Source organism: Elaeis guineensis, chromosome 6, assembly GCF_000442705.2.
Source record: "Elaeis guineensis isolate ETL-2024a chromosome 6, EG11, whole genome shotgun sequence".
Lineage (NCBI taxonomy): Eukaryota > Viridiplantae > Streptophyta > Magnoliopsida > Arecales > Arecaceae > Elaeis > Elaeis guineensis.
In genome coordinates this window covers 119937815-119965150 of record NC_025998.2, presented here as the reverse complement: position 1 = coordinate 119965150, position 27336 = coordinate 119937815, and the positions used below count along the sequence as shown (strand labels likewise).

The window sequence follows — 27336 nt, the reverse complement described above, 5'->3', positions numbered from 1 at the left end:
ACCACCAAATCCATTGCCACCAACCCTCATGACCCTTGAGCAGCACACTATTTTTATAATATATGCTACGAAAGGCAAATCTCTCTTACACAATAGCCCACCCAAATTATGAAACTCTTTTAATCATGCTAAACACACATATTTGTCTCCTCCATAAACACCTAGAAGAGGAGGTACAAATGGTAGAGGTTTTAGGAAAGATAGCAATGAAAAAAAATGAAGAAAAATAAGAAGTAAAAATCCTAACTAGAAGAGGAAAAGGGGGAAAAAAGAGTTTAAACCCTAATTAAAAGAGGAGAAAAAAAGAAGCTTAAACCTACCTAAAAGAGGAGGAAAGAAGAAAAATTTAGAATTCCACGTCAGATAATTTCATACCATATCAACTTCCAATATATATCATATGATGGCACATGACCATTTCTATCATGATCTTTAGACGAAAGTAATAGTTAGAAAGATACTGCAACATTGTAAAATTCGATAACTTAAGGTACATTTGATTAGCCATTAAAAAATATTTTTTTATTTTTTAATTTTTAAAAAGTCAAAATTAAAAAGTAATATTTGATAACATCATGAAAAGCAAAAAGTAAAAATCAAAATAATCAAAATAATTACTTTATATGCAAAATAAAAATTTTTTACTTTTCAAAACTTACTTTTCTATTTTTTTTTTCTTCCACACATCTAAAATGCCAAACCAAAAAGTAAAAAATCCGAATCCTTCTCTCTCGTTGAACTCTTCACCTCCCGACCCCCTTCTCCCTCCCTTTCTAAACGATTCTTCCTCATCGATCTCTTCATCTACCGTCTCCAAATATTGCTTTTTACCTTATAACAATAAAGTTACCAAACATACTTTTTATTTTTTTACTTTTACTCAATAACAAAAATTTAAAAAATAAAAAATATTTTTTAAAAATTAAAAATCAAAAATCAAAAAGTGTAACCAAACACACCTTTAATTACAACAAATCAAAATTCGAAATAAAAATAAAAACCTCCTAAAAAGTTCAAGTTATCTAAATTATCTAACCACCACTGCCCCATAGCTTTTTGTTTGCAGACCAGGAGCCGAAAGCTACATATATCTTTTCACAAATCAAAGCCTAGAAATACAATAAGTGAAAGTGGTGCAAGCAATTCTTAAAAAAATTAGATTTTCTAAGCGCTAACGACTAAACATATTTGGATATTTCTACAAAATTAAGCTGAAATTCTACAGGTATCGCCTCTGCTGGGCCATCTACCTCGCATCTCCTGAAGACCAGTCTCTTTTTTTTCCCACAGAACTTTGGTTTGGAGATATTGGCTGATAAAGCCATACTTGAATAAGCAGTTCAATCCACAAATCCTTCAAAATTTTCAGTCTAATCCTATAAGAATATTCAAATAAGCCCTTAATTATAAATAAAAACTCCTGAAACACCGAGCTTAATATCTAAAACTGATTTCATGTGCATCTCTTTAACTTCAGATGGTAACAAGTCAAAAACTATTTTCTTATAACCATCATTCAAATTGATGAACTTCCAAGTTGACACCACTGCACTCAGCAATCCCACCCAATAATCACAACCATATTCGAACAGCCATCCCCTAAACACACAAAACAAACAACATCGCAGCATGGTCGGCTGATTTTGCTGTGGTGCTGATGACCAAATCTGTACAAACAAAAATAAACTTGCACTTATGACTACCACACAGACATTATTTCTTCCAAATTTTTTTACAAAAGGCTTCCATCATTCAGATATTAGGAAGCTGATTTATTCTATAATCTAAATAATCCATACTGCAGAGCTCAAAAGCTTTGAAGGCGATTCTTCCAGGACCACGAGACATTAGAGAAAAAACTCACCTGTCAATATCACAACATAAATTTTACATGGCAATCTTCACAAATTTTGACAAAGTACTTCAATGCTGAACCCCAGAAAAACATTAACTCCTTCATGTACCCAAAGTATCAGATCTGTGAAGGTCAGATCATCAAATGGTGTCATTACATTTTCATTTCATCACAATAAGAGGGGAAATGAAAAATTTAACAATTACAGAATAAATCAAATAACTGCTATAAAGAGTTCAGATACCTGAAAGTCACATCCCCAATCATAACCTCTCATTCTCAAGGAGGAAAAGTTTGTTTAATGAGGAATACCAGAATGTCCACTGCATCACCTTTTCTAGCAAAATCCTCATAAAAAATCATCAGTTATAGCCAAACTTAATGATCGTTCATGAAATACATAAAGAGATGCTCACGATAACTGTATTCTTTGATAACTGCAGCTAAATGAAATGGGCTTTCTTCAAAAATCGGATAGTTCTGCAATAGTATGGCCATATCAATTCGATGAAATCCAGATATTTCTCAAGTGCCCACTCTTCAAGTTGTTTGAATTTTTGTCTCAAAAGAGCTTTGTAATCTAAGTTTTTGATGTCTATTATAGGCTTCCAGAAGAGGGCCCAGATAAATGCTTTAAGCTTTCCCGGAGCAATGTAAGTATAGACCAATGAAGAGTAAATCGGTAGGTTCTTTATCAGTCTAGAAGCTTGCATGAAGAGGAAAAGGTATAGCAAACAGAGCCCTTGAATAATTTTTATATAGAAAGCGACGATTAGTGGCCCAAGAACCCATAAAGGTGTCAACTCCTTAGTGACTTCAACTCCATACACCAATTTGACTGTTAGGTACCATGGTATGCTGCAAGAAACAGCACATAAATCAGCTTTCTTTCCTACCTAAAAATCTAATTTCATCTCACTGCAGACAATGTTATGATAAGTAGGTAAATAAATTCTAGTAAGATAACCCTACTATGATAAAAAGCATAGAAAACCGTTTGCAATTCTTTGATTCATTGACTACATAAAGATAAATTACATGGCACTGGAGAAAACCCCACACCATAAAAAAATAAAAATTCACGTCTTTTGACAACTCAATGACTTTACATACCATACATCTTTAAATAATTAATTAAAACAAAAACCCCTCTTATCATATGCAAACTCTTGATAACATTCAAGCAAAAGGCAAAGTAACTAAATAAAGTAAATATTCCATAGCATCAAATTTTTTGGATGACAATGATAAAAAGTTTTGAGGTATGTTCAACTGTAGCTGAGTGTTAGCACACTCTTAACTTTTATCATGGTTGACCATGGCTTAGGTCAAAGGGAAGTTTTTCTAGAATGTCCAGGTTCTTTACTTTGCCTTTCATGCAAAGATTTAAATCCAATCATAAATGAAAGTGGAAAAATAAAATATATAGCAAAGAGAAGAACCATATCCAATAAAGCAAGTGAATTAACTTTCATTCCATCTGAAGTCATACTTCTTTGATACCTTTCATACATAATATTGTTGCAAACACCAAGATAAAGTCCAAAGTAGTATTCTTGCCTTCTAGATGCAGAAAAGTAGTTCTTTACAAAAATAACTACCTTCCCTGAGGTAGTTTCCTCCATTGGTAACTTTCTCCTTGGTGCTTGCTCTTCCAAATAACTTCCTTTTAATAGTTAATTACAAGGATAACTACCTACACTTGGCCTCTTGCGATGCTTCTTATATGAGGGACAAGTGGCCAAGCCCGGTTTGTCCAAATATCATTTCATACTAAATCAAGAATGCTTAATATTTATTACAATTGGTCAATGACCATTTGTTTATGTTAACACTAAGTCAAAAGTCTAATTACACATAAAAATGTTAAGCCGTCTTTAGAATTTATTATTGAAGGGTTGTAGGAATTCCAAGCTGCCACAGCAATATGACACCATCTGTATGGTTAAGACCATGTAACACAAAGACTTTAGAATTATAGCTGAGACTTGGATGCAAAGGGAGAAATAAGTGATCAGGGAGGCTGTTAATAACACAATCGCGAGATTTTTGGGATCCTGGAAACAACTTTTAGATACATTGAAATTATCCCAATATTCTTGGGGGTGCAAAATCAACAGCCCCTCCAATCCTTCCTACTTCCTTCCACCACCTCCTCTCCTTAGTCAAACAAAAAGCTTCACGATATACTTCCCGCTCATGCAGGGAATACAGAATTCACAAAGCCCTAAACAAAGAGTGGAATACACTACCAGAGATCATCATATGTGCATAAAGCTACCAAAGAAAATCGCCCAAAATATTTTTGAAATTGTAGATTATTGCAAGCATGGAGAAGGCGATCTTGCAACCAATCACAATAATTGCAAGCAAAATATGATACCATATCAAGTTAATATTCGTATATGAGCACATTCAAGTGGAAAAGTATAACAGCAAAGAACAATTATGAGCAAAGGCACTATCTCAGAACTTACAATATCAATAATGGGACAGATATTGCTGCATCAAGTCCCAAGAAGTATACCAGTGCAGCCTTCAGCATATTCCCGGCCCTCATTCTTATAGTTACATGTTGACCTTCAATTGTTACATTCTCAGCTGGTTCTTCGTGGAAGTTTCCATCCATTCTCAGACTAGGTGTCTGTGTTCGCAACATGATCAACCACTTTCTGAAAAGTTTTTGTATTGCAAGAGATCCAGCTGTAGTTTCCTCCCTGACTTCAGGTGCATAAGATAGTGAATGCTTTTGCACATCATGAGAATCTGACAGAATTTCTTCTCTTTCTTGTTGTGCAGAGAGCTGAACCGGTGCCTTGGGAAATTTTGAGCTACTATCTCTGCCTTCTCGTTCATCATTCTGGGCATTGCCTTTAAACGATGAGACTTTGAAAGCTTTGCCTTTTAGTAAAATAACAGGTTGGCCTCTGGTACAGCAAGCAAAATAATGCAAGAGAATTTTCAGCACTGTGAAATTGCAAAAAGTGAGAAGACTTTACATGCACTTGATGTACATGACATCATAGGAACAGCAGAGAATAAAATGTCCAATAAAAAATATACTGAACAGGTGAAAAAAACAGATAGAATTTTTGTTCATTCAATATATATTTCAGAAGATAATAAAAGGATAAGTTGAAGGACGCACGCATTCTCTTCATAAACTGAAATCCAAAGCCTCATATGTTTCAGAAAGGCTTTTTATTGCAGTTGCACTACGAAATTACATAACACTTCTGAGAAATAATCCATATTAAAATAAGATAAAGTTCTACAAGGACATAGCTCCAAAAACAATATCCACCCCTTATTTGAATAGAGAATATTAACCTCATAAAAAAATTAAGCAAATAGTAGAGTAAGACTCTCCAAAGTAACGAGTCCGTAAAAATAGACTTTGCTACAACACTTAGGACTCATTTGGTTCACAGGTAGTGGCGGGGGGGTGTGTGGTCAACGGGAAGTGGAGAAAACCCTCTTGTTTGGTTGGGAGTTTTCAAAAGAGTGAGATTGGAAAAGATGTTCCCATGGGAACAAAATTCCCATGTTTCATACGAAAGAAAAGACCATGCAGGACATGGAATTTTGGCTTTCCTACGGGATGGGAATTGAAAACTCTTTTTTTCCAAAAATACCCTTTTAAGCCATCAAAAGACATATGGTTGAAATGAATATTCCCTCCACCACAACACCTCAAACCCTCCACCACGTCCTATGGCCAAAAATACCCTTCACCATCATAATTTTTTTTATTTGAACAATGGTAATGTGTAGAAAAGGAAAAAGTTTTTCTTTAGGATATACTAGGTACTTTACACAGCTTTCCTAAGAAAGTGGATATTTAACCAAACATATGCCACTCTAAAATAAGCCACTTTCTATGGTCAACCAAACATGCCAAAACCACTTTCCCAAGCATCATATTTTCATAAATCAATTTTTCAAAAATAATATTCCAAGGAAAAAGATTCTTCTCATGAACCAAACGAGTCCTCACAAACTTACACATCATAAAAAGTACCTAGAAGTGTATCCATCACATCAAATGGACTCAGATATCTATTTACAGCCCTCCAAAATATCAATATTAAATTAAACAAGAAAATAGATATTCAAATGAACATGCTACTTGTCAAACTTTTTAGATCATAACTTAACCTACCAAGTGAACCCCATGAAGATGGGATAAGGGGTTTTCGATTTAGGTTTTAAGATTAAAAAGTCTTAATTTTACTAAATTCTTTGTTAACAAAAATGTAGACATAATCTTGATTTGAAAATTCCTAGTTTAGATAAGAAGATAAAAATAGTGAGTTAAGAAATCTGCTAAGCCATCATTTGCCTCAGTTGCACTAGAATTCATCCCTCGTTTTTTAGGGTGAGATTCACTTATCATAAATCTCTAGTTTTCCATTTCATATCTTCTGATGCATTCATCTAGACAAGGAACCTATATGAAATGAGATCTCGCTCAATGCAACTAAAAATGTGTTCTTCATTTCCTGATAAGATTGAAAAACAAAGGCTCGGATCTGGTGGTCGGCACCACTTTTTGTACCGCAGTGCTGATGCCTTCATTATACAAAGGAATATCCAATTCTCATTTTGCATGTTGCAAATTTAACCATTGTTTCAACTTCAAAACTAAGAAAGCACCTTAATTTCTTTTCACTTGCAAAAGGAAACATTGGATACTAAAAATACAATACTTATAGGAGAATAGGCATCAAACAATACATGACAGAGAAACCTCTTTCGTAAATAAGAACACCTAGATTTGCTTAAGTTTCATTAAATATATGATGGGTTTCCCAATTCCCATCAACATCGTGTTCTATATAACTTTTTGTTAAAACAACTCCAGATCTCATAACAAATGTTTATCTATGATAAACCAATAATGCAACAGTGATATAAATTAATTTCAGCTCAAATAGCTTATCACTCTTAGATTCTACCTATTCAACAAAGCTTCTGGCCCTCCAAAAAGTGCTTCCTGGAGGGTCAAAAGCTCCTTTGGGTGATTATGAGGTGTTTGGTAAAAATTTGAAATAGCTTTCTACCTCCTCCAAAAGCTAAAAAAGTCTACTAAGGAAAAACTCCAATTCAAAACTTTTGAGCAAAGCTCTACCTAAGATACATCATGAAGCTATTTTCATTTTAATATAAGCTTCCAAGGAAACGAAAATACCAATACTAATAGTTTTTGATAGTATATTACTATATAATATAATAAGATAGATATATAATTTTATATTGTTTTACTAGTACTATTATATTACAATAATATAATATTATTTATTATAATAAACGATATTACATAAAATAATACTATAATATTATATAATGATACTATTATTTATTATTATTTATTATATTATTTAGATTCTATCAAAATAAATAATCTATAAATTAAGAATACTTTATAATAACAATTTTTATACGACAAACAATTGGACAATTGAAAACACTATATTGTCATTTCATGATATCAAAAGAGCTTTCTCAGTTTCTTTACCAAGTTCCATAGTACTTCAAATATGTAGTTACCAAATGGCAAAAATCTTTTATTAAAAGCTCCACCACCCAAACCTTTATAGACAAAAGCTCTATTACCTACAGCCATGCCAAAGGGGGCCTTAAACTTTTTACCTCTCACCTGAAATGGAACTGAAGCTTCAATGGTATAGACTTATCTTTCCTTCCACTGAACTGAAATGCTACAAAAGATCCCCACCTCACTTCATGGGTCAATGCTTTAGGTCTCAAGGAATGGATTGAATAAGAACCCTGCAACAAAATACAGACATGGATAATCATAGAATATTAGTTATCTGGTTTGGCACTACACATGGAAATAGGATGCATGACATGGTAACTAAAGACACACAAATATCAACATTCTGATTTTCCATATCTTTTTTTTTTTTTTTCAAGCCCAACTTCATGAAAACTCTATACATGTTAAAGTGAAGAAGTGGGGGTACTGATAAAAGCTTTATTCATGTTAAAGAAGGCAACAGGTTTGCTTGAAGGGGAAACAACCTCCCTGGATCTACTTTGCAGGGGATCAGCTCTTTCAGTTCTCTAGAAGAACAAAATTTTGAGTAAATTTTCTCTACCAGCTTCATCATTACAAGAGATTAAAATAGAATTACATGACTGTAGTGTAATGCCAAATCATCACAATAAAATTCTCATTCCAAATTGTATAAGTTTGAGACTCCAAAATGGAGAATAAAAGAAAGCTAGTAGGTAGCATGGTTAGTTGTGAGCTCACACTTTCAGTATTACTTGCAAAAAGAAATACAAGAAAAAAGCCTAGGAGGGTTATGCCTCCTTCCTTTCTGTTATATTCATCTTCTTCCCTTAATTTCTCTCCCTTCTCTACTGTGAAGTTCTGAAAATGAACCAGTTTGTGGAAGCAGTAAGTTTTGTTCAGCATGGCTTTCTCTTCACCCCATCACTGATTCAGAAACCATTTTTAAGGATACTAAAATATACCAAAATTGATTAAATAAATTTATTTAATTCAAAAAGTTAAAATTTTGGAAAAAATAGCATCCCGATATGGTATCTCAAAGCCAAACCATCCCAAGTCGCAACAGTTGGGCAGTAGCATCAAGTGGTGTTATATGTTTGTAGTCTCACGTTGTTTAAGTAGCTTGTGTTTTTGAAGTCTATAGTGATGAACATCAGAAAGTAATGCCATAACTTTAGAGTCCTATTGTTCAATTCCATACAAACTAGCATAATGGAACTGAAAGGATAGTGAACTGTGATATATTAGAAGTCCTATTGTTGAATTCCATACCAACTAAGATAATGGAACTGAAAGGATAGTGAACTGTGATCCTCATTATAGAATTTAGTAGGTTGGCTCCCTTGAAGCAGCAAGGTCTTCTTCCTCTTCTTTAAACTCCATGGCCATGTGATAGTTTAGGCATCAGGGCTAGGTCGTTCCATATATGGCCGAGGGTATTGGGCTTTGCCAATTTGCAGAGTCTGTGAATTAGTTGCAAGAGACAATTTGGTCATAACAAAAGGTCATCAAAGGACTCATGCAACAACTCCATGTTGTCATAGCTGACGATGAATCCTTGTCTCGGTGTCACTATAAAGATCGAGGAGATGGATCAGATGGACAGTATAAATCATCACTTCCAAGGCCAAAATTTTAAATTGTTAGGTAGCATTCAAATAACAACTCGCTTGAACTTCCCTAAGGTTTATAGAACGAATCTAACTAGTTAATCTTGTAGAGCAGAACAATTCTTTAAATACCATCAAACCAACCCTCAGCATCGGTCTTTACTTGCCTCTTGTTATATGAAGCACAAAGCATGTCATGGTTCAAATGGATGGATAATTCTAGCTCTATTATTAGTTGGGATTCTTTAACGAAAGTTTTGAAAACCCAGTTTGGCCTAACAGAGTTATAGGATCTACCAGTCACTCTTACAAAACAAAGATAAACTACAATAGCAGAGAAGTACCAAACCCAATTTGAAATCTTAGCACATCGGGTAGAAGGAATTGACAGAACACTCATAATGAATTGCTTCATCAGCAAGCTCACAGATGATATTCAGTTGGATGTCCAAATGTTTAAATCCAAGATTCTTTCAGCAGCTAATGATCTGGCCAGCTTGCAAGAGATGAAGTTGAACCTATGGAGGAGGCCTATACATTTTAAAGGAGCGTAAACCAGCCTCTCTGGTAATGTCGACAGTATTAAACCTTTGACCATTTCAATCAAAAGGGTTGCACACGAAGAATGTAAGAAAGGTGTGATCATCGGCTGCGCTACAATTTTAATGAAAAATATGCCCCTGGAATGAATGCAAATTTAAAAAAATTGTACCTGCTGGACAGTGTCGAACCCTAAGAAGGGAGTGCAGAGATCATGGAAATGCCTAATGATATTGCGGATTGTGGTTAAAATAGAACTAGAAAAAACACTTGAGAAATGTCTTCATGCCATTACAGGTGCTTCTACACCATAAACCATGCAACTGGGAGGGAAATTGGACCAACAAAGCATGGCAGTGTTGATTGATTTAGGCTTGGCTCAAGATTTTCTTTGTTCTACAGTTGCGAAAAAGATTTGCCTCCAATTCAATCTTGAAGTCAACTCCAAGTTATGGTCAACATTGGGTTTTCAGGGGTAACACCAAATCTCCAAGGGCACTCAATCACCACTGTTTTTTTCATAGCTTTGGGAGGATCTGATGTTGTTCTTAGGGTTCATTAGCTACGGGCACTTGGAAAAATTGTGTGAGATTTTTCTAGCCTGCCCATGCATTCTACCCAGGATGGAAAATTTTGGCTACTGACTTGTTTGTAATGAATGATATAGAACTCCAAAAGATGGCAAAATGGGACCTCAAATTTCATTCTTCAATTGTTTAGCGTTGCTGGAACTCAAGCATCCAATCTGGCGGAACCTTAAAAAACGCATCAGGGGAGTACAGATGTGTTCAACAAACCAACTTGACTTCCTCTATCACAAGCTTGTGATCACCAGAGATGGAGGTAGTTTGTGATGCCCTAGAAGTAGGGATATGTGGAGGTTAGACAAGGAAAAAGTTATTCCACCTATGACAAAGAATTATATGCAATTAAGCAGGCATTGAGATATTGGATGAATTATCTCCTACCTAAAGTGTTTGTCTTGTATTTATACCCTTAGGCCCTTAAACATTTGGACTCTCAAAAGCAACAAAGGCCTCGACATATTAAGTAGATGGAGTTTATCCAAAAGTACACCTTTCTCCTCAAGCATTGTCTTATTGTTCAAAACAAACTTGTTGATGCTCTTAGCATGGTGGTGGCTATATCTTGCATCTTGCTCATGTCAAGATGGATAGATTTGAGTGCATTAGAGATGACAGTGCTTCTTGTCAAGATTTTAGCAAAATTTACAAATCATTGATGAGTGATGCACATACCAAAAGTGTAGATTATATCATCCAGGATGGTTATCACTTTAAGAACCAATGATTGTGTATACCTAGTTCTCCTTACACAAGGATTTTGTCATTTATGAGTTACATGCTGCAGGTGCTACTGGTGCGCTTTTGTCCTGAGAGATGTCAAATGGGTGCTATAAAGAAACTTCAAGCAAAACATGCATGACCATATAAGATTCTCCACAAAATCAATGCCAATGCCTATATTCTAGGTTTACCTCTCAAATTGGGAATTAGTCCCACATGTAATGTGGAGGATCTCGCCCTCTATAAGAAGGCAACTAGTGATCCCTTGTGTGTAGCTCCAGATCGTATCAAATGCTTTAAACGTGGAAGATTTTGCCTTCAACCACCAACAAACAACTGTGGCAATGAGAAGGAACCCCAAGCTAGTTCCCATATATTTTGGCCCACATAGGGTGATCCAATATGTTGGACAAGTTGCTTACAAATTCGATTGCCAAAAAGTTCTCTTATATATCGTGTTCCATATCTCTTGCCTCAACAAGAAAGTGTATGGTGATATTTCTGTCCATACTACATTGCCTCCAATGACAAATAAAGATGTTATACAGCAACAGCCAGCAGCCATCCTTGACTGCCACATGGTCAAGAAGGGAAATAGGATATTATAAAAAAACCTTGTACAATGGGAAGGAGTTGGAAAGTCGGGTGCTACTTGGGAAAAAAAAAACTTTCCTAATGCCAACTTTGAGGACAAGATGCTTTGAAGAAGGGATGAATTTTTATGTATTTGGAGTTTGGACTAGGATGCCATTTTTGCTTAGTTTATTATGTAAAAATCTCTTATGTTGGTTACTTTGTGGTGGTCATATATTTGTAATTTGTGGTGTTGATAGGGATGTGCAAAAAACTGACCAACTCACAACCCCAACCAAACTGATCACTTTGGATTGATTTAAATCAGTTTTTCTATAGAGGTTCTGGTTTAGTTTGAAAAATTCTCAAATTGAAAAAATCAATTCAATTTTTGTTAGGATTTTGAAAAATCAACCCAAATCAAAATACACACACACACACATAGAGAGAGAGAGAGGTACACTTACCTATATTCGAGTGGATCTCTACTCAGACCCAATCAAGTTTAGATCGGATAATGGGAGTCTCTCATTGGCAATACGAAAAATTAGATATGATCTACTATCTTTAAACTTCTTACACACCAAAAATCTTCTAATTTGGAGACTCCTAGCCTACGCATCAAGCAGTCAAAAAATTAGACAGTTTATATATCCTGAAACAAGAAATACCGTACCGGGCCGAACCGCCTAGTACGGGATGTACCGAACCGGACCAGCGGCCAGCCAATTCGGTTCGGCTATTTTTCTCAGAAAATAGCTCTGAACCACACCGAATCGGACGGTTCGGCATGGTTCGACGCCATACACCCGAAATCGGGCGGTATGGCTAAGTACGGTTCAGTTCGGCATTGAGTTTCGGACGGTATGGCTCGGTACAGTTCGGTTCGGCGTTGAACCGAACCGTACCGACAAACTTCACGTGGGGTGTGGGGGGTTGTGGGGGGGTTGTAGTGGGATCTGGGCTGTCTTTTAGTGACAGCCCAGGTGGTTTGTCTGAGAGATTCGAGAGCTCTTTTAGAACTCTCAAGCTCGCCTGAGAGAAAAACGAGACGCTGAAAAAATTAGAAAAAGAGAAAAGAGAAAAAAATTCCGTCAAATTACAGCACTGGATCGAGGAGACGCTGATTTTTGACCAAGGTAATGTATTATTCTTTTAATAAATATTTTATTGTTTATGTTTTTGTTGTTAAAAAAAGGATAAGAATGAAGAAGTATGAAAATAAAAAAAAAATTATGCCAAAATTTTTTGATTTTGGTATGATTTGATCATATATGATAGATCTTTAGAAGATTTACATAATGATAGTAAAATCATTGATTTTTATTAATTATATTTTTTAAATATTTATATATATATTTATTCATAAAAATTTATTAAAAAATAAATTCAAAAAAATAAAAAATCAAAATTTCAGAATCATTTTTAGAATGACTCAAACTACTTAAATCTATTATTTAAATAATAAAAAAATATTATCAAATAAAAAATATGTAAAAATAGTGTTATATTTTATTTAATTCAAAAATATTATTTGAAGCATATAACGTATTTTTTTGAATTTATAAGTTTTAAAATTATTATTAATTTTTTTTGAATTTATATATAATATTTTTTTAATAATTATTAAACTACCGTATTTTGTTATACTTGCAGAAAATTGTAAGAAAAAAATTCACAGCCATACCATCATCCCGAAGATACTTCTCAGAGCCAGAGTTTGAGTGAGAGATCTGAGATATCTTACAATCCAGAGAGGATACCTTATGGAATGAATATTCAGAAGTACAGTGCATCTTGATCAGAGGGTTGGACTAATGTTCCTCCAGATTATGTCGATGATTCAAATATCTACGAGTGTCACAGACACTCGACGAGATATTAAATGTAGAGCAGATCTTGAGATTAGTATATCATTTTTTATGCTTTGTACTTTAAAAGTTTAGATACATTTTAATGCACATTTATATATTTTTTTTTAATTTTAGGATGTTAGAGTTGTAATATAATGTAAATAAATACATATTTAAAATTTTGGATCAAGAATCCCTGTACCGCTATGAACTCAAAAATTGAACTTAAATATGTCAATAATATGCAATATAATATAATTTTGAGATTGTATTTATAAATTAATAACTTGATGATCCAAAAAAAGAAATAAAACAAAAAAATTATACCGGGATCGAATCGGTATGCCGGAGCATACCGTATGTCGGTACGGTATGGTACTGATATCGTACCATACCGGCCTGACGTCAGTACGCACTCCGGTATCGGTACAGCGAATCTTGGCCTGAAATAATACACGTACTTTTGACCATTTGATGCACAAGCTAGAAGTCTCTAGATCATATGATTTTTGGTATATAAACAATCTAGAGATAGTAAATCACATCTAGCAACTCAGATCATTGATATGCAACCTTCATTGCCAAATCTTAATTTGATCAGATTTGAGTGGAGATCCACTTAAGTGTAGTCAAGTCTAATTATATATATAGCCTCTTAAACGATTTTGGTCCTAACCTTAATCATTTTTCACAGTTCTCCTTCCCACTTGAACAACCATCCATCGCACCTTCTCTCACGATCTCATCTTCTCCTCACCGCCATAGCCACCAAAGCTCCCTCATCCTATCGGGCTGTCGCAACTCTTCCTCACACGGACCTTATCTCACCATATCTCTTCTTCTCTTCACCACCACAACAACCAAACCCCCCTCAACCTATCAATCCAAAGACGACGAGCCAATGGTATCATCGCTTGGTGGCTAGTTCGATTGTGATGGGCAAGGGAGACATCTTTCTTGTGCCTCATGGGGTATCCCATCTCTTTCAAGCCCCACTATTCCCTCATAAAGTTCCATGCTAGGAACCTCATCAAATCATCACCACTTTCTTAACTATTCATTTTTTAATCTTTTCTTCTCTTTCCAATTGATCACTTCACTTTTGTATCCCAAATGTGCTTCTTTAAATTCTTGGAATGGGAAGTACAGTGAAGAGAGATTTTGGAATTAGATGTCTAGAAGGAATTGGAGAGCATCCAAAACCTTTCTCTGGTCTACTTTCCAGCTCTCTCTCTCTCTCTCTCTCTCTCTCTCTCTCTTTGGATTTTATAGATTTGTTTAGATGAATTTTTCAAATAAAATCTCCAAGAAAACTGTCACAAACAGGCAATGCTCAGATATCTCAACTTGGCACAACAAACCTAAAATTGGATCTCCTCAACCCAATGAACCGAACCAAATATCTCAGTTTACTTTCGTTTGGTTTTTATAAACCATTGGTTTGATTACAATTTTGGTTTTACTAAATCAAAAGCAGTTTGGTTTTAAGTTTATCCTAAACTGACCCAACTCAACCAGTGCACATCCCTAGATGTTGAAGTAGTTTGTGTCTTTGAAGTCTACTGTGGTGAATATTTGTAGGTAGTTATATGATATTGGGGTCCTAGTTTTTGTATTCTATTGAAATTAATCTGATTGGAATTGTAAGGACATTAAGTGTTATCCTTATTCTTTAGTTTAGGAGGTTGGCTTCCTCAAATCAGCAAAGATCTTCTTCTTCCTCTTCTTCGCTAAACTCTATGGCCACGTAAGAAATAAGCACTCAAATCGGTGAATAATTTTATTTTTCTGGGTCAAGGAAAGGGGTCCAAGCCCCTACAAGGGCATAAATGGTCAAAACCAAAAACAACTCCATGCTTTTTGTTGGGGAATACCCACCGACCGACCGACCGATGGCCGGAGGAACCGACCGACTGCCGGAAGGACCGACCGACTGACGGCCCAACCGACCGACCGACGGCCGGACCGACCAATTGGCGGTCGGAGCGACCGACTGACGGACGCCACCACCGGCTAATTATCGGCTCACGACCGACTGAGGATATGTCGGGCGCACCTTTCCCGACCGACTGAACCCAGAGGTCTGATGACCGACTCACGAAGGATTCGCCGACCAACGGAGGGGCCCGACGCCACTCAGCTGGCCACCGACTTAGGGTCGGTCGGCTCCTCCAATCGCCGTACAGCCGCCAGACCTTGTCAGTTAAGACAGCAACATGCGGCACGGCTATCTAGGGGCATTGTCCCGCCGAGGGCATTGTCAACCCTGATGATTTGACAGCCACACGGCGACATGACACTTTCACGGCGACTCTGACAGTCTACAGTGAGTTGACAGTTTCTCACTTGTCTGCGCCATTAATGATGGCGCCATACCGTGCTCCACTATATAAACCGGGGAAGGCAACAGTGCAAGGGATCCGATCCGCTCCCCCACTTCTCGACTCCAAAAACACAGGCTCGCTCCTCTCCCTCTCTTCTCCTCTCTCGATCGAGCTCTCTGTCTACATTTCACTGTTGCCCGGTCACCTCTCTGACTTGACCGTCGGAGGGTCCCCGCCGAAGCCGCCTCCGGTCAGTGTGGACTTCTCGTTTTTGCAGGTGCACGTCCCCCGACGATCGATCGACGAGGCGATTGGCCGCAACAGATTGGCGCGCCAGGTAGGGGTCAGCATGACAAAGACAAGAGCTCAACGATCGAGAATCACTGGATCGGCAAGGCGCTCTTCTCACCGGGAAGAGGCCTCCCCGCCACCACCGGCGGCGGAGCCCAGCTCTCCGCGCCCTGCAGTGACCACGGAGGCGCAGATTGCGGCCATCGTACGGCAGATGACCGTACTGACGGACGCAGTCAAAAGCCTCCAGCAGCAACCGGCGGCCCGTCCGATGCCCTCCAGGAGCAGCCGCCGACGACCGCGCCGATCCCCGTCGCCTCCATGCGAGTGCCCCCAACAGCGCTCCCACGGAGAAGAGGAGGGACGACCTTGGCACGATGACCGACGGTCCCAGCGGCCCTCTCCTTCCCCGATGGAACGGGCAAGGAAGGAGAAACGACCGCGCACGCCGTTGGTCACCCTCTCGGAGTCTTCCGGAGACTCCACTCCCGAGATCTCCCAGCATCGACGAGCGGACGACTACGAGCGCCGGTTCGAGGAGATCGACCGCCGACTCACCCAGTTGCAGATGGACGGCCAGAAGTCTTCGAACGACGTCGACTTCCAGACCGCCCAACCTCTCTCCCGACTGGTCCTCGACGAGCTGATTCCCAGTCGGTTCAAAATGCCGCACGTGGAGCCATACGGCGGCTCCACCGACCCAGTCGACCATCTCGAGGGCTATAAAGCTCTCATGACGATTCAAGGGGCAACCGACGCTCTTTTTTGCATCGGCTTCCCCGCTACGCTCCGCAAGGCTGCCAGGGCCTGATACTCTGGCCTCCGGTCGGGAAGTATCCACTCCTTCGGGCAGCTCGAGCACTCGTTCGTGGCCCATTTCAGCACCAGCCGAAAGCCGCCGCGAACGTCGGACAGCCTTTTCTCCCTCAAGCAGGGGGAAAATGAGACGCTCCGACACTTCGTGGCGCGATTCAACCCGGCCACGCTTGAGGTCCGGGACCTCAACGAAGACATGGCTGTCTCAGCCATGAAGCGGGGCCTGAAGGCGTCCCGATTCACCTATTCTCTGGACAAGACCCTCCCCCGGACATACGCCGAGCTACTGGAGCGCGCGTACAAGTATATGCGTGCGGACGAAGGAGCGTCCGACCGACGCTTGGCCGAGCCCAGAGGCCCGAAAGAGAAGCGGAGGAAAGGTCGGGAGCCCGCCGAACCTAGCAAGCCCCCGACCGATAGTCGGGTCTCGCCACCCCGACAAATCCAAAAGTCACCCCGGCAACAGACTCCGAGGCCAGCACGCCCCAGGTATGACTCCTACACTCCTCTCTCCGCTCTTCGTGCGCAGATCCTGATGGAGATCGAGGGGGAAGAATACCTGCGACGGCCTCCGCCTCTGAAGGCAAAGGGCCTCGACCGTCGGAAGTACTGCCGATTTCACCGAAGCCACGGCCACGACACCGAGCAGTGCATCCAGCTGAAGGATGAGATCGAAGCTCTCATCCGCCGGGGATATCTCGGCAAATTTCGGAAGGGTCCGCCGACCCAACCAGTTGCCGATCGACGACCCCAGCCGACTGAAGAAGCGGCGAACAATCAGCCGACGGCCGGAGTCATCAACATGATCTCCAAGCGGCTGGGCCCGGGGACGTCTGCGGGAGGGGAGCCGACGAAAAGGCCGCGCCCGGACGGCGTAATCACCTTCACAGAGGACGACGTTCGGGGCATCCAAACTCCCCACGACGATGCTGTTGTTGTGTCGGCGACAATAGCAAATTATGATGTAAAATAAATTTTTGTTGATAATGGAAGTTCAACGAATGTTTTGTTTTACTCGACCTTCTCCCGAATGCAACTGTCAACTGACCGACTCAAGAGGGTCTCCATGCCCTTGATCGGCTTTGTCGGAGACGCCGTCACGACAGAGGGAGAAATCACCCTGCTCGTGACGGTCGGCACCGAACCACGGCAAAGCACGGTCCGCCTAACTTTCGCGGTCGTCCAAGTTCCTTCGACCTACAACACCATACTCGGACGACCCGGATTGAACGCCCTCAGGGCAATCGTCTCGACGTACCATCTCCTTGTTCGGTTCCCGACAAAAAACGGAATCGGGGAGATGCGCGGAGATCAACAGCTCGCCCGACGATGCTTCCAAATCTCCGCTCAAAGCGACGAGTCGAGGGGTTCTCTGACAATCGACAAGCTGGACCAACGGGAGGAGGAAGAACGAGGTTCGCCGGCCGAGCAGCTCGAGGCGATCCCGATAGGAGAAAATCCCGACAGAAAAGTTTGGGTCGGATCCCAACTGCCCGACACCGAACTACGCCGACTGACAGAGCTGCTGACGGCCAATGCCGACATATTTGCTTGGTCGGCAGCAGATATGTCGGGCATCCCCCCAGAAACAATAACCCACCGACTCAACATCGACCCGACGATGAGGCCGGTGAGGCAGAAGAAAAGGTCCTTCGCTCCAGAAAGGCAGAGGGCCATCGACGAAGAAGTGAACAAGCTACTCGAAGCAGGCTTCATCCGAGAATCCACGTATCCCGATTGGCTCGCCAATGTTGTCATGGTCAAAAAAACCAACGGGAAGTGGAGGATCTGCATCGACTACACCGATCTCAACCGAGCCTGCCCAAAAGATAGCTTCCCGCTTCCCAAGATCGACCAGCTGGTGGATGTGACGTCCAGATTTCGACTGCTCAGCTTCATGGACGCCTTCGCCGGGTACAACCAGATCCGAATGGCGCCTGAAGACGAGGAGCACACCGCGTTCGTGACTCCCAAGGGCCTCTACTGTTATCGGGTGATGCCCTTCGGACTGAAGAACGCCGGCGCCACCTACCAGCGACTCGTCAATAAGGTCTTCAAAGACCAGATCGGCCGCAACATGGAGGTGTACGTGGACGACATGCTGGTGAAAAGCACACAGATCCCGGACCATGTTCAGGATCTCGAGGAGACCTTCCACACCCTTCGACGACATCGAATGAAGCTCAACCCGACCAAGTGTGCTTTTGGGGTGACCTCAGGGAAGTTCCTCGGATTCCTCGTTTCTCAGAGAGGGATTGAGGCCAACCCTGAGAAGATAAAGGCAATCCTCGACATGCGTCATCCGAACACCAAGAAGGAGGTCCAACAGCTGAACGGAAGAATTGTCGCTCTTAGCCGATTCATTTCTCGATCAGCTGAAAGGTGCCTCCCGTTTTTCAAAACTTTGCGTCACGCAAATGGATTTTCTTGGTCGGATGAGTGCCAACAGGCCTTCGAAGACCTGAAGAGGTACTTGGCTTCCCCACCGCTGCTCGTAAAGCCGCAGGTCGGGGAAACCCTGTATCTCTACTTGGCCACATCTTCTGAGGCGATCAGTTCGGTGCTCGTCCGAGAAAACGAGTGCCGAACCCATCAGCCTATCTACTACACCAGCAAGGTGCTCCACGGCACAGAGGCCAGATACTCGGAGACGGAAAAGATGATTTTCGCCCTGACCGTCTCCGCGCAACGACTCCGTCCATACTTCCAGGCTCACGCCATAGTGGTGCTCACCAATCAGCCCCTGAGGGCGATACTGCGCCGACCCGACACATCTGGACGACTCGCGAAGTGGGCGATAAAGCTCAGCGAGTTCGACATTCAGTACCGACCAAGGCCTGCCCTGAAAGCTCAGGTCTTGGCCGACTTCATCGCCGAATGCCCGACAACCGGCCAAGGGTCGGGAGCTGAAGACCCAGGACGAGATGCGGTCTCTGAGCCAGACCCGATCTCCACCTGGGTACTCCACATCGACGGAGCCTCAAACGCTCAGGGAAGTGGGGCCGGGCTCCTGCTCACGAATTCGGATGGGGTGGTCACCGAGTACGCCCTCCGGTTCGACTTCAAGGCCTCCAACAACCAAGCCGAATACGAGGCACTCCTCGCCGGCTTGAGGATGGCAAGGGAGCTGGGCGTCGACAGCCTCCGGACATTCTTCGACTCTCAGCTGATCGTAGGGCAGGTCAAGGGCGAATTTGAGGCGCGAGATCCGACCATGGTCAAGTACCTTCAGAAAGTGAAGGACCTCATGGCACGCCTCAAGTATTTCGAAATTTTCCACATCCCTAGGTCGGAGAACGCCCGTGCCGACGCACTCTCCACACTGGCGACTTCGGCCTTCGACTCCTTGGGTCGGACATTCGTGGAGAATCTCGAGCACCCGAGCATCGATCGGGTCGACGAGGTACTGCAGCTGACATCCGAACCAAGTTGGATGGACCCGATCGTTCGGTATCTGACCGATGGGGTCAGCCCCGAAGATCCCACGGAGGCCAAGCGACTCCGATGGTCAGCCTCACAATATGTCATCATGGACGGCCGACTGTACAAAAGGTCGTTCTCCCTCCCCCTGCTAAGGTGTTTGGGACCGACCGACGCCGACTACGCTCTCCGAGAGGTTCACGAAGGAATTTGCGGGAACCACTTGGGGGGCAAGTCCCTGGCCTACAAGGTCCTGCGACAAGGTTATTACTGGCCTACCATGAAGAGGGATGCAGCCGAGTTGGTCCGGAGGTGCGAGCCATGTCAAAAGTATGCCAATATTCAACACCAACCGGCCAGCCAAATTGCCCCTATTGTCGCTCCGTGGCCCTTCGCCCAGTGGGGGGTCGACATTCTCGGTCCTTTTCCACCAGCGTCGGGCCAGAGGAAGTTCATCGTTGTCGCCATCGACTACTTCACCAAGTGGGTGGAGGCCGAACCATTGGCGCAGATCACCGAGCGGAAGATGGAGGACTTTATCCAGAAATCCGTCATCTTCAGGTTCGGATTGCTGCACACCATCATCACCGACAACGGACGGCAATTCGACAACCAGGACTTCAGAGACTTCTGCGCCAGGTTCCACATCAGGCACCGACTGACTTCGGTCGGGCACCCCCAGTCCAACGACGAGGTCGAGGTGACCAACCGAACCTTGCTCCACGGACTCAAGACCCGACTAAACGAAGCCAAAGGTCTCTGGGTCGACGAGCTAGGCTCCGTTCTGTGGGCTTACCGAACGACCCCCCGCGTTCCGACCGGGGAGTCGCCTTTCAGTTTGGCCTATGGAACGGAGGCCATGATCCCGCTCGAGATTGGACTGCCATCTTCAAGGATCGAGCGGTACCAAGAGCCAGACAACTCCGAGAGTCGGAGGGCCGACCTAGACCTCCTCCCCGAACTGCGGGACGAGGCCCAAATTCGCATGGCTTCGTACCGGCAGAGGATCGCCCGGTATTACAACGCCAAGGTCAGACCGAAGCTTTTCAGGCCTGGCGACTTGGTCTTGAGGAAGGCAGAAGTCTCGAAGCCCTTGGACCAAGGGAAGCTGGCCTCGAATTGGGAAGGACCCTACAAGGTAGCAGACACCTACGGTCCGAGAGCCTACCGACTGGAGACCCTTGAGGGGAAACCCATTCCCCGAACTTGGAACGCCGATAACTTGAAGCTGTATTACCAATGAACTTTGTGATTCAGTAGTCGGAATACAAATTCAGTTTGAAAGTTCGGAGTTTTAACTCTTCGACTAATGATCGGTGCTCATCAAGGTCAAGCCCCGACATGACGATGTGGACTTAGTGTCCTCCTGGAACCAACGGCCTTATCGCCGGTGATCCATCGGACCCCTGTGAGGACCGACTCATCTACATGGTCGGGAGTTGACACTCCTTCGACGATCGACGATCGACGATGCATCGGACCCTTACAAGGACCGATGAACCCTTATTGACGGGAGTTGACACTCCTTCGACGATCGACGGTACGTCGGACCCTTACGAGGACCGATGCACCCTCGTGGACGGGAGTTAACACTCCTTCTACGGTCGAACTTTCGGGCCAAACCATCGGCTGACAAGCCGATCGGGCCCCGACCAAAGAGAGGCGAAAAGCCTACGCGACTGACGTCGCGACTTCCGACCAGACCACGGCCGGTCGAGGGATATTCGGCTTACCACCGTCTATCGCACAACGCGACCTTAGTCGCATCCACGACTTGCCGACCGACCTACGGCCGGCTGGACGACATTCGGCTTGCTACCGTATGTCGAAAGATACAGAACGAATACCCGACGCAAGAGCATGGGGATCCGACTTATTGCCGTTCCCCCGACACTGCGCCGGACGACATTCGACTGAACGCGTCTATGGAAGCCCGACTACCGAACCTTTACCAGGTTCGGTCGGCTCCCGACTCAACAAGACGCGCCCGACTGATGAGCTCGACTATCAGAAGCCGACCCAAAGTCGGGACTTACCCTTCCTTCGTAGCGGCACGAGTTGCCGAACGTCCTACCGACTTATGTGAGTTAGCGACTTACACAAGTTAATGACTCACTAAGGCATTCAACTATGCATTCGGAAGAAGGAGACAAAGGGAAAACAGAAGAAATTTTCATTCAAAATTTTCATTCAAAAGTACAAAGTCGGGTCGAAGCCCGATTACATGTATTTCAAAAAAAAAAAAAAATAGAAAAGGCAAATGAAAATCGGTATAGCCCGATCACCCGTCTGAGTCGATCTCCTCGACCGATGGGAGATCGGGGATGACTGGTGTATCGGCCACGAGCGGAGCCGGGTCAACGGTTGGAGCTGGTCCTTCGGTCGGCGGGGGACTCAAAGTCGGCGCCGCTTCCTCCGGGACGACTTCCTCCGCAGCAACTACGCCTCCCGACAGCTGGTCGGCCATCTCCTCGGTGGCTTCCTCCTCGGTCCCCGGTGGGACGATGCTGCTAAGGTCAAGCCCCGGATACAAGGCCCGGACTGCCTCCCGACCGTCCTCGTACCCCACCCGGTACGAGGCGAAACCCGACTCAAGCATCTCCTCCCGATATTGGTCGGAGACCCGGAAGTCTTCAACCGCTCGGTCGGCCGACTCCCTCGCCGACCTTGCCTCTTCCTCCGCGCGGCCGAGCGATTCCTTCGCCGACTCCGCCTCCGCCTTTGCTATGTCGGCGTCAGCCTGGGCGATCGAAAGCTCCTCCTCGGCCTTCGCGAGCTTCTCCAGGCTCACCCGAAGCTGCTCGCGCTCGCCTTGGAGTTCGGCAGTGGTGCCGTCTCGTTCGTGCCGAAGACGACGCACGGCCCGACCCTTATGTCTGGCCTCCTTCTTGGCCGACCTAAGCTCGAACCCAAGCTGGGAGACCTCGTCTACTAACTTGGCCTCCCGATCGGCCGACTGCTGAAGATGGTCGGCCAACATCGCCCTCTCGGCTTCGACCGCCGCCGACCTCTCCTTATAAGCGGCCCGGACATTGCCGAACCTCCGGTACCCGACCTCCAGTTCCGACATTGTATAGATCAGCTGCCGATTGCAAATGCTTCGTCAGGATCACATAACAAGAAAAACTTCTAAGGAAAAGAGAAGGTGATGCGAAGCTTACCTCGACCATAGTCGGATAGAACCTGGACAGCATCTCGGTTACCTGCCGAGATCTCAGCGACTCAACGTCGGCCGGAAGAAGAATCCCCTGGCACAACCTCCTCGCCAGGTTGTGGTCGGCCAACGCCGACGCGCCCTCGGGGAACTGTGCGCTGGGCGGCACAGATCGGCTCCCCGACCTCGTTTCGTCTGCGGGGTCCATCGGGGCTTTCCCCCGATCGGCCGCCCCGACCGACGGAACCGGCAACGAGGGGATGCTCGAAGTGGAACCAGCACCCCCCGCTGCGGCCACGGACCCTGCCGGATGATGTTCGGTTTCCCGAACGACATCCAGCTCCTCCGCCTCCGGTGATGCCGCCGACGCTCCTTCGGCCGCCTCCTCCACCGGCCTCTCCTCCGTACGAGCCGCCGGAGCCGCGAGCGCGATGACGGGCTCCGACTGATCGGTCACCGACGCTTCGACGATCGGCGCCGCTGGAGCAGGCTTCTTCGAGGGGCGCGAAGGTCCGGCCCCCGATGCTGGCCTCTTCCTCGTCGCGAATTGCCGAATCTCCGCGTCTGTCGGCCGCATTCTTGGAGGTGTCCCTGCAATACCGACAAAAGTGTTAACTAAAGAACCGGACTAAGGGTCGGATGAAAAGGAGACCGAGAAATCGGACGATACCTAGTCGGGGGACCAAGCTTAAGCCGGCGTCATAGAGAGCTTGTTCGGTGACAAGCTCCCTCTGCTTCGGGACCGACATATCTTTTAGTCGGTGGAAGTCCTCCCGGTCGTCCGCTTCCACCCGACTGTTGTCATTGGCTTCGGTTCGGGGCACGCCCCAGTGAGAAGGAAAGTCCCAAGAAGACGGAGAAGAAACAAAGAAGAATTGGTTCTTCCACCCATGAATGGACGATGGAAGACCGGTGATGAAGGAAAGACCCTTCCGGGGGTTGAAGAGCCACCACCCTCGGGCTTTAAGGTGGGGTCGGAGCACAAAGAAGGCCCGGAAGAGAGAAATGCGAGGGTTGGTCAGCAAGAGCTGACACAACAACGCAAAACTAATTATGAGCCGGACAGAGTTCGGCGCTAGCTGCGCCGGACAGAGTCCGTAATAGTTCAGAAGATTCCGAACGAACTCCGGAATCGGGAGCCGAAGACCCGTGCGAAGGTCCTCGACATACAGCGCCAGCTGACCGGGCGGAGGGCTGTTAACCCGACCGCCGACCCCTGGAGCGGACAGTTGAAACTGCTCCGGGATGCAATACTGCTCCCGAAGCCGATCAACATTCGGCCCCGAAAGCGAGGAAACCTCATCTTCCGGAGTCGATCGGGAGTCGTCAGTCGGGTTCCCCGACCGAGCTCCCTGAGTCAGATTCCTGGCCATTGTACCGGAACCGAATGAAAAAGGAACGGAGGAGAAGAAGAAGATGAGGAGGACGAAGAGGAGACCACGAACCGGAGGAGCTCTTCTGGAAGCAAGAAAGCTCTGCCCGCGACGACTGAGAAATCGCCCGGACAGAGTTTCGGCAGCAAAATGGCAATGGTGGGGTCTTGGGTCCAAGAGGTCCTATATATATAGGCCCGACCGACGGCCAAGATGACTCCGCGCCGACCGAAACTCCATGGATGCGCGACACATGGCAGCCTCCGGGTGGCTGAGGATTCGGCGCGCCCCGTCCCGGGACGGCCGCACCGCCCATATTGAATGCGGGGGGCGCCGGCCAACCACCTTCGACACGCGGCACGCGGGGACGCGGTTCCGCATTTATGCGCCCGCGCCGATTCGCGTTCCCGATGGGACGCCTGCCAGCGCCCCACGCTCCCACGATCGGCGCCGGATATTCGGTCGTCTGACACCGTATCGTCCGGCGCCCGATCTCCTGACACCGACGTAACGTCTGACGACGACAAGACGCGACGCCTGACATCAGACGCGACGTCTGACACCTGACGCCGACGTGACATCTGACACCGACTAGACGTCCAGATCGCTTGGCATTTATGAGACGTCTGACATCGGGTCAGCCGGCGGTACGGTCGGATCTGTGCATACGACAACCCCACTCCTAGTCGCCCATGATTGCTGCCCGAGTGAGAGCATCGGCCAGCTCACCATCCGACTTAGGAGTGGAGGGGGGCAACTGTTGGGGAATACCCACCGACCGACCGATGGCCGGAGGAACCGACCGACTGTCGGAAGGACCGACCGACTGACGGCCCAACCGACCGACCGACGGCCGGACCGACCAATTGACGGTCGGAGCGACCGACTGACGGACGCCACCACCGGCTAATTATCGGCTCACGACCGACTGAGGATATGTCGGGCGCACCTTTTCCGACCGACTGAACCCAGAGATCTGATGACCGACTCACGAAGGATTCGCCGACCAACGGAGGGGCCCGACGCCACTCAGCTGGCCACCGACTTAGGGTCGGTCGGCTCCTCCAATCGCCGTACAGCCGCCGGACCTTGTCAATTCTGACAGCAACATGCGGCACGGCTATCTAGGGGCATTGTCCCGCCGAGGGCATTGTCAACCCTGGTGATTTGACGGCCACACGGCGACATGACACTTTCACGGCGACTCTGACAGTCTACAGTGAGTTGACAGTTCCTCACTTATCTGCGCCATTAATGACGGCGCCATACCGTGCTCCACTATATAAACTGGGGAAGGCAACAGTGCAAGGGATCCGGTCCGCTCCCCCACTTCTCGACTCCAAAAACACAGGCTCGCTCCTCTCCCTCTCTTCTCCTCTCTCGATCGAGCTCTCTGTCTACATTTCACTGTTGCCCGGTCACCTCTCTGACTTGACCGTCGGAGGGTCCCCGCCGGAGCCGCCTCCGGTCAGTGTGGACTTCTCGTTTTTGCAGGTGCACGTCCCCCGGCGATCGATCGACGAGGCGATTGGCCGCAACACTTTTCATCAAATAACTCTTAATTACGAAAACTTTAAATACATTGTCTAAAATAAATAAGAAAGAAACAAATTTTTCAAGAAAAATATCCTCAACCTATCATAATTCAGTGGAACAAGACAACGCGTGCCAACAACAGGGAGATAGATATCTGATATCACATACCTGCGTCTGGTGTGCTAACAATGCCATGTTCCGAATTAACTTCAGACCCTCATTTTTCGACCCTGGAATTCCACTAAACAATATCACAATTAAAGATAACCCACCCAATTAATTAGCATCTTTAAAAATCAACACGAATATAAATTTAAAATTACAAACTAGCGACAGCAGAAAAAGAGAATTTGGGAATAAAAAGTAAAGCAAAAGGATAGTAATTACATTTAAAGAATCGGTGCTCCCCCCGCCCCCGCCACCGGCCGCCACCTACTCCCCTCGTTCCCCCGCCACCGCCGCCCGCCGTGCAGATGCCGCCCTCCTCCTTCCCTCCCTCTCTCTCTCACGCTCTTATGTTTCTCGCTTCTAGGGTATAAATCCTAACGGAGCGATTCCCTCTTGCCTCCCTCCCTCTCTCGCTCCCACTTTCTTCCCTTCTTATCTGAAATCTCCGAAATCGCTGCCCTCGGCTAAATAACGGCCGCTAATCGAACGGGAGCGTGGGGCGGCTTAATTTGGGCATGGAGCTGTCTTTTCGGGTTTTCGGGCTTCAGATTATCGGGTATTTCATACCCGAACCGCCCAGCCCGTTAAGAACTCAAAAGTCTCCCAACTGGCCTCCTGGACAAACTTCTTTTATTATTTATTTATTTTTTAATGCTATAACGGATCACTGCCTTATCTGGTCAATCACTGGTCACATTTGGTGTCTCACGAATAGTCCTACTATCTTGTGAATTGCAAGACCTTACTGTGACTTAATTTCCAAGGTTGTTGGTCTGTTAAATACACCAACTTTGTTTTGTACTGCTTTTCAATTGAGTTACTTACATTGTAGCCACAACAAAATTACTTGATAATGCAGCTGAAGAGGTAGCTATGAGCCTACAATTGTCTTTTGCCTTCTAGATTTGTCACTTTAGCTTGAAATTTTAAACTCATTGCCATAGAGTTAATGCGTCATAATTGTACAATATCAT

General features: G+C 45.0%; 1 protein-coding gene across 5 annotated transcripts; it reads right to left on the bottom strand.

The window, feature by feature from the left end:
* Nucleotides 1-1481: 1481 nt before the first annotated feature.
* Nucleotides 1482-26781, bottom strand: LOC105046751 (uncharacterized). Of its 5 annotated transcripts, none has more exons than XM_073259666.1 (6): nt 26582-26781; nt 26363-26424; nt 7515-7645; nt 4333-4782; nt 2100-2713; nt 1482-1978 (listed from the first exon to the last, which is right to left on the bottom strand). In XM_073259666.1, exons 2-5 carry the CDS (start codon nt 26387-26389, stop codon nt 2299-2301), a joined length of 1023 nt encoding a protein of 340 aa, XP_073115767.1. In that variant the 5' UTR covers nt 26390-26424; nt 26582-26781; the 3' UTR covers nt 1482-1978; nt 2100-2298. The 5 variants fall into 5 exon arrangements, with proteins under 5 accessions (XP_073115767.1, XP_073115766.1, XP_073115763.1 ...); XM_073259665.1 differs by having other exon boundaries at nt 26363-26435; nt 26582-26780; XM_073259662.1 differs by lacking the exons at nt 26363-26424; nt 26582-26781 and adding an exon at nt 8136-8315.
* Between the last annotated feature and the right edge of the window lie 555 nt (nt 26782-27336).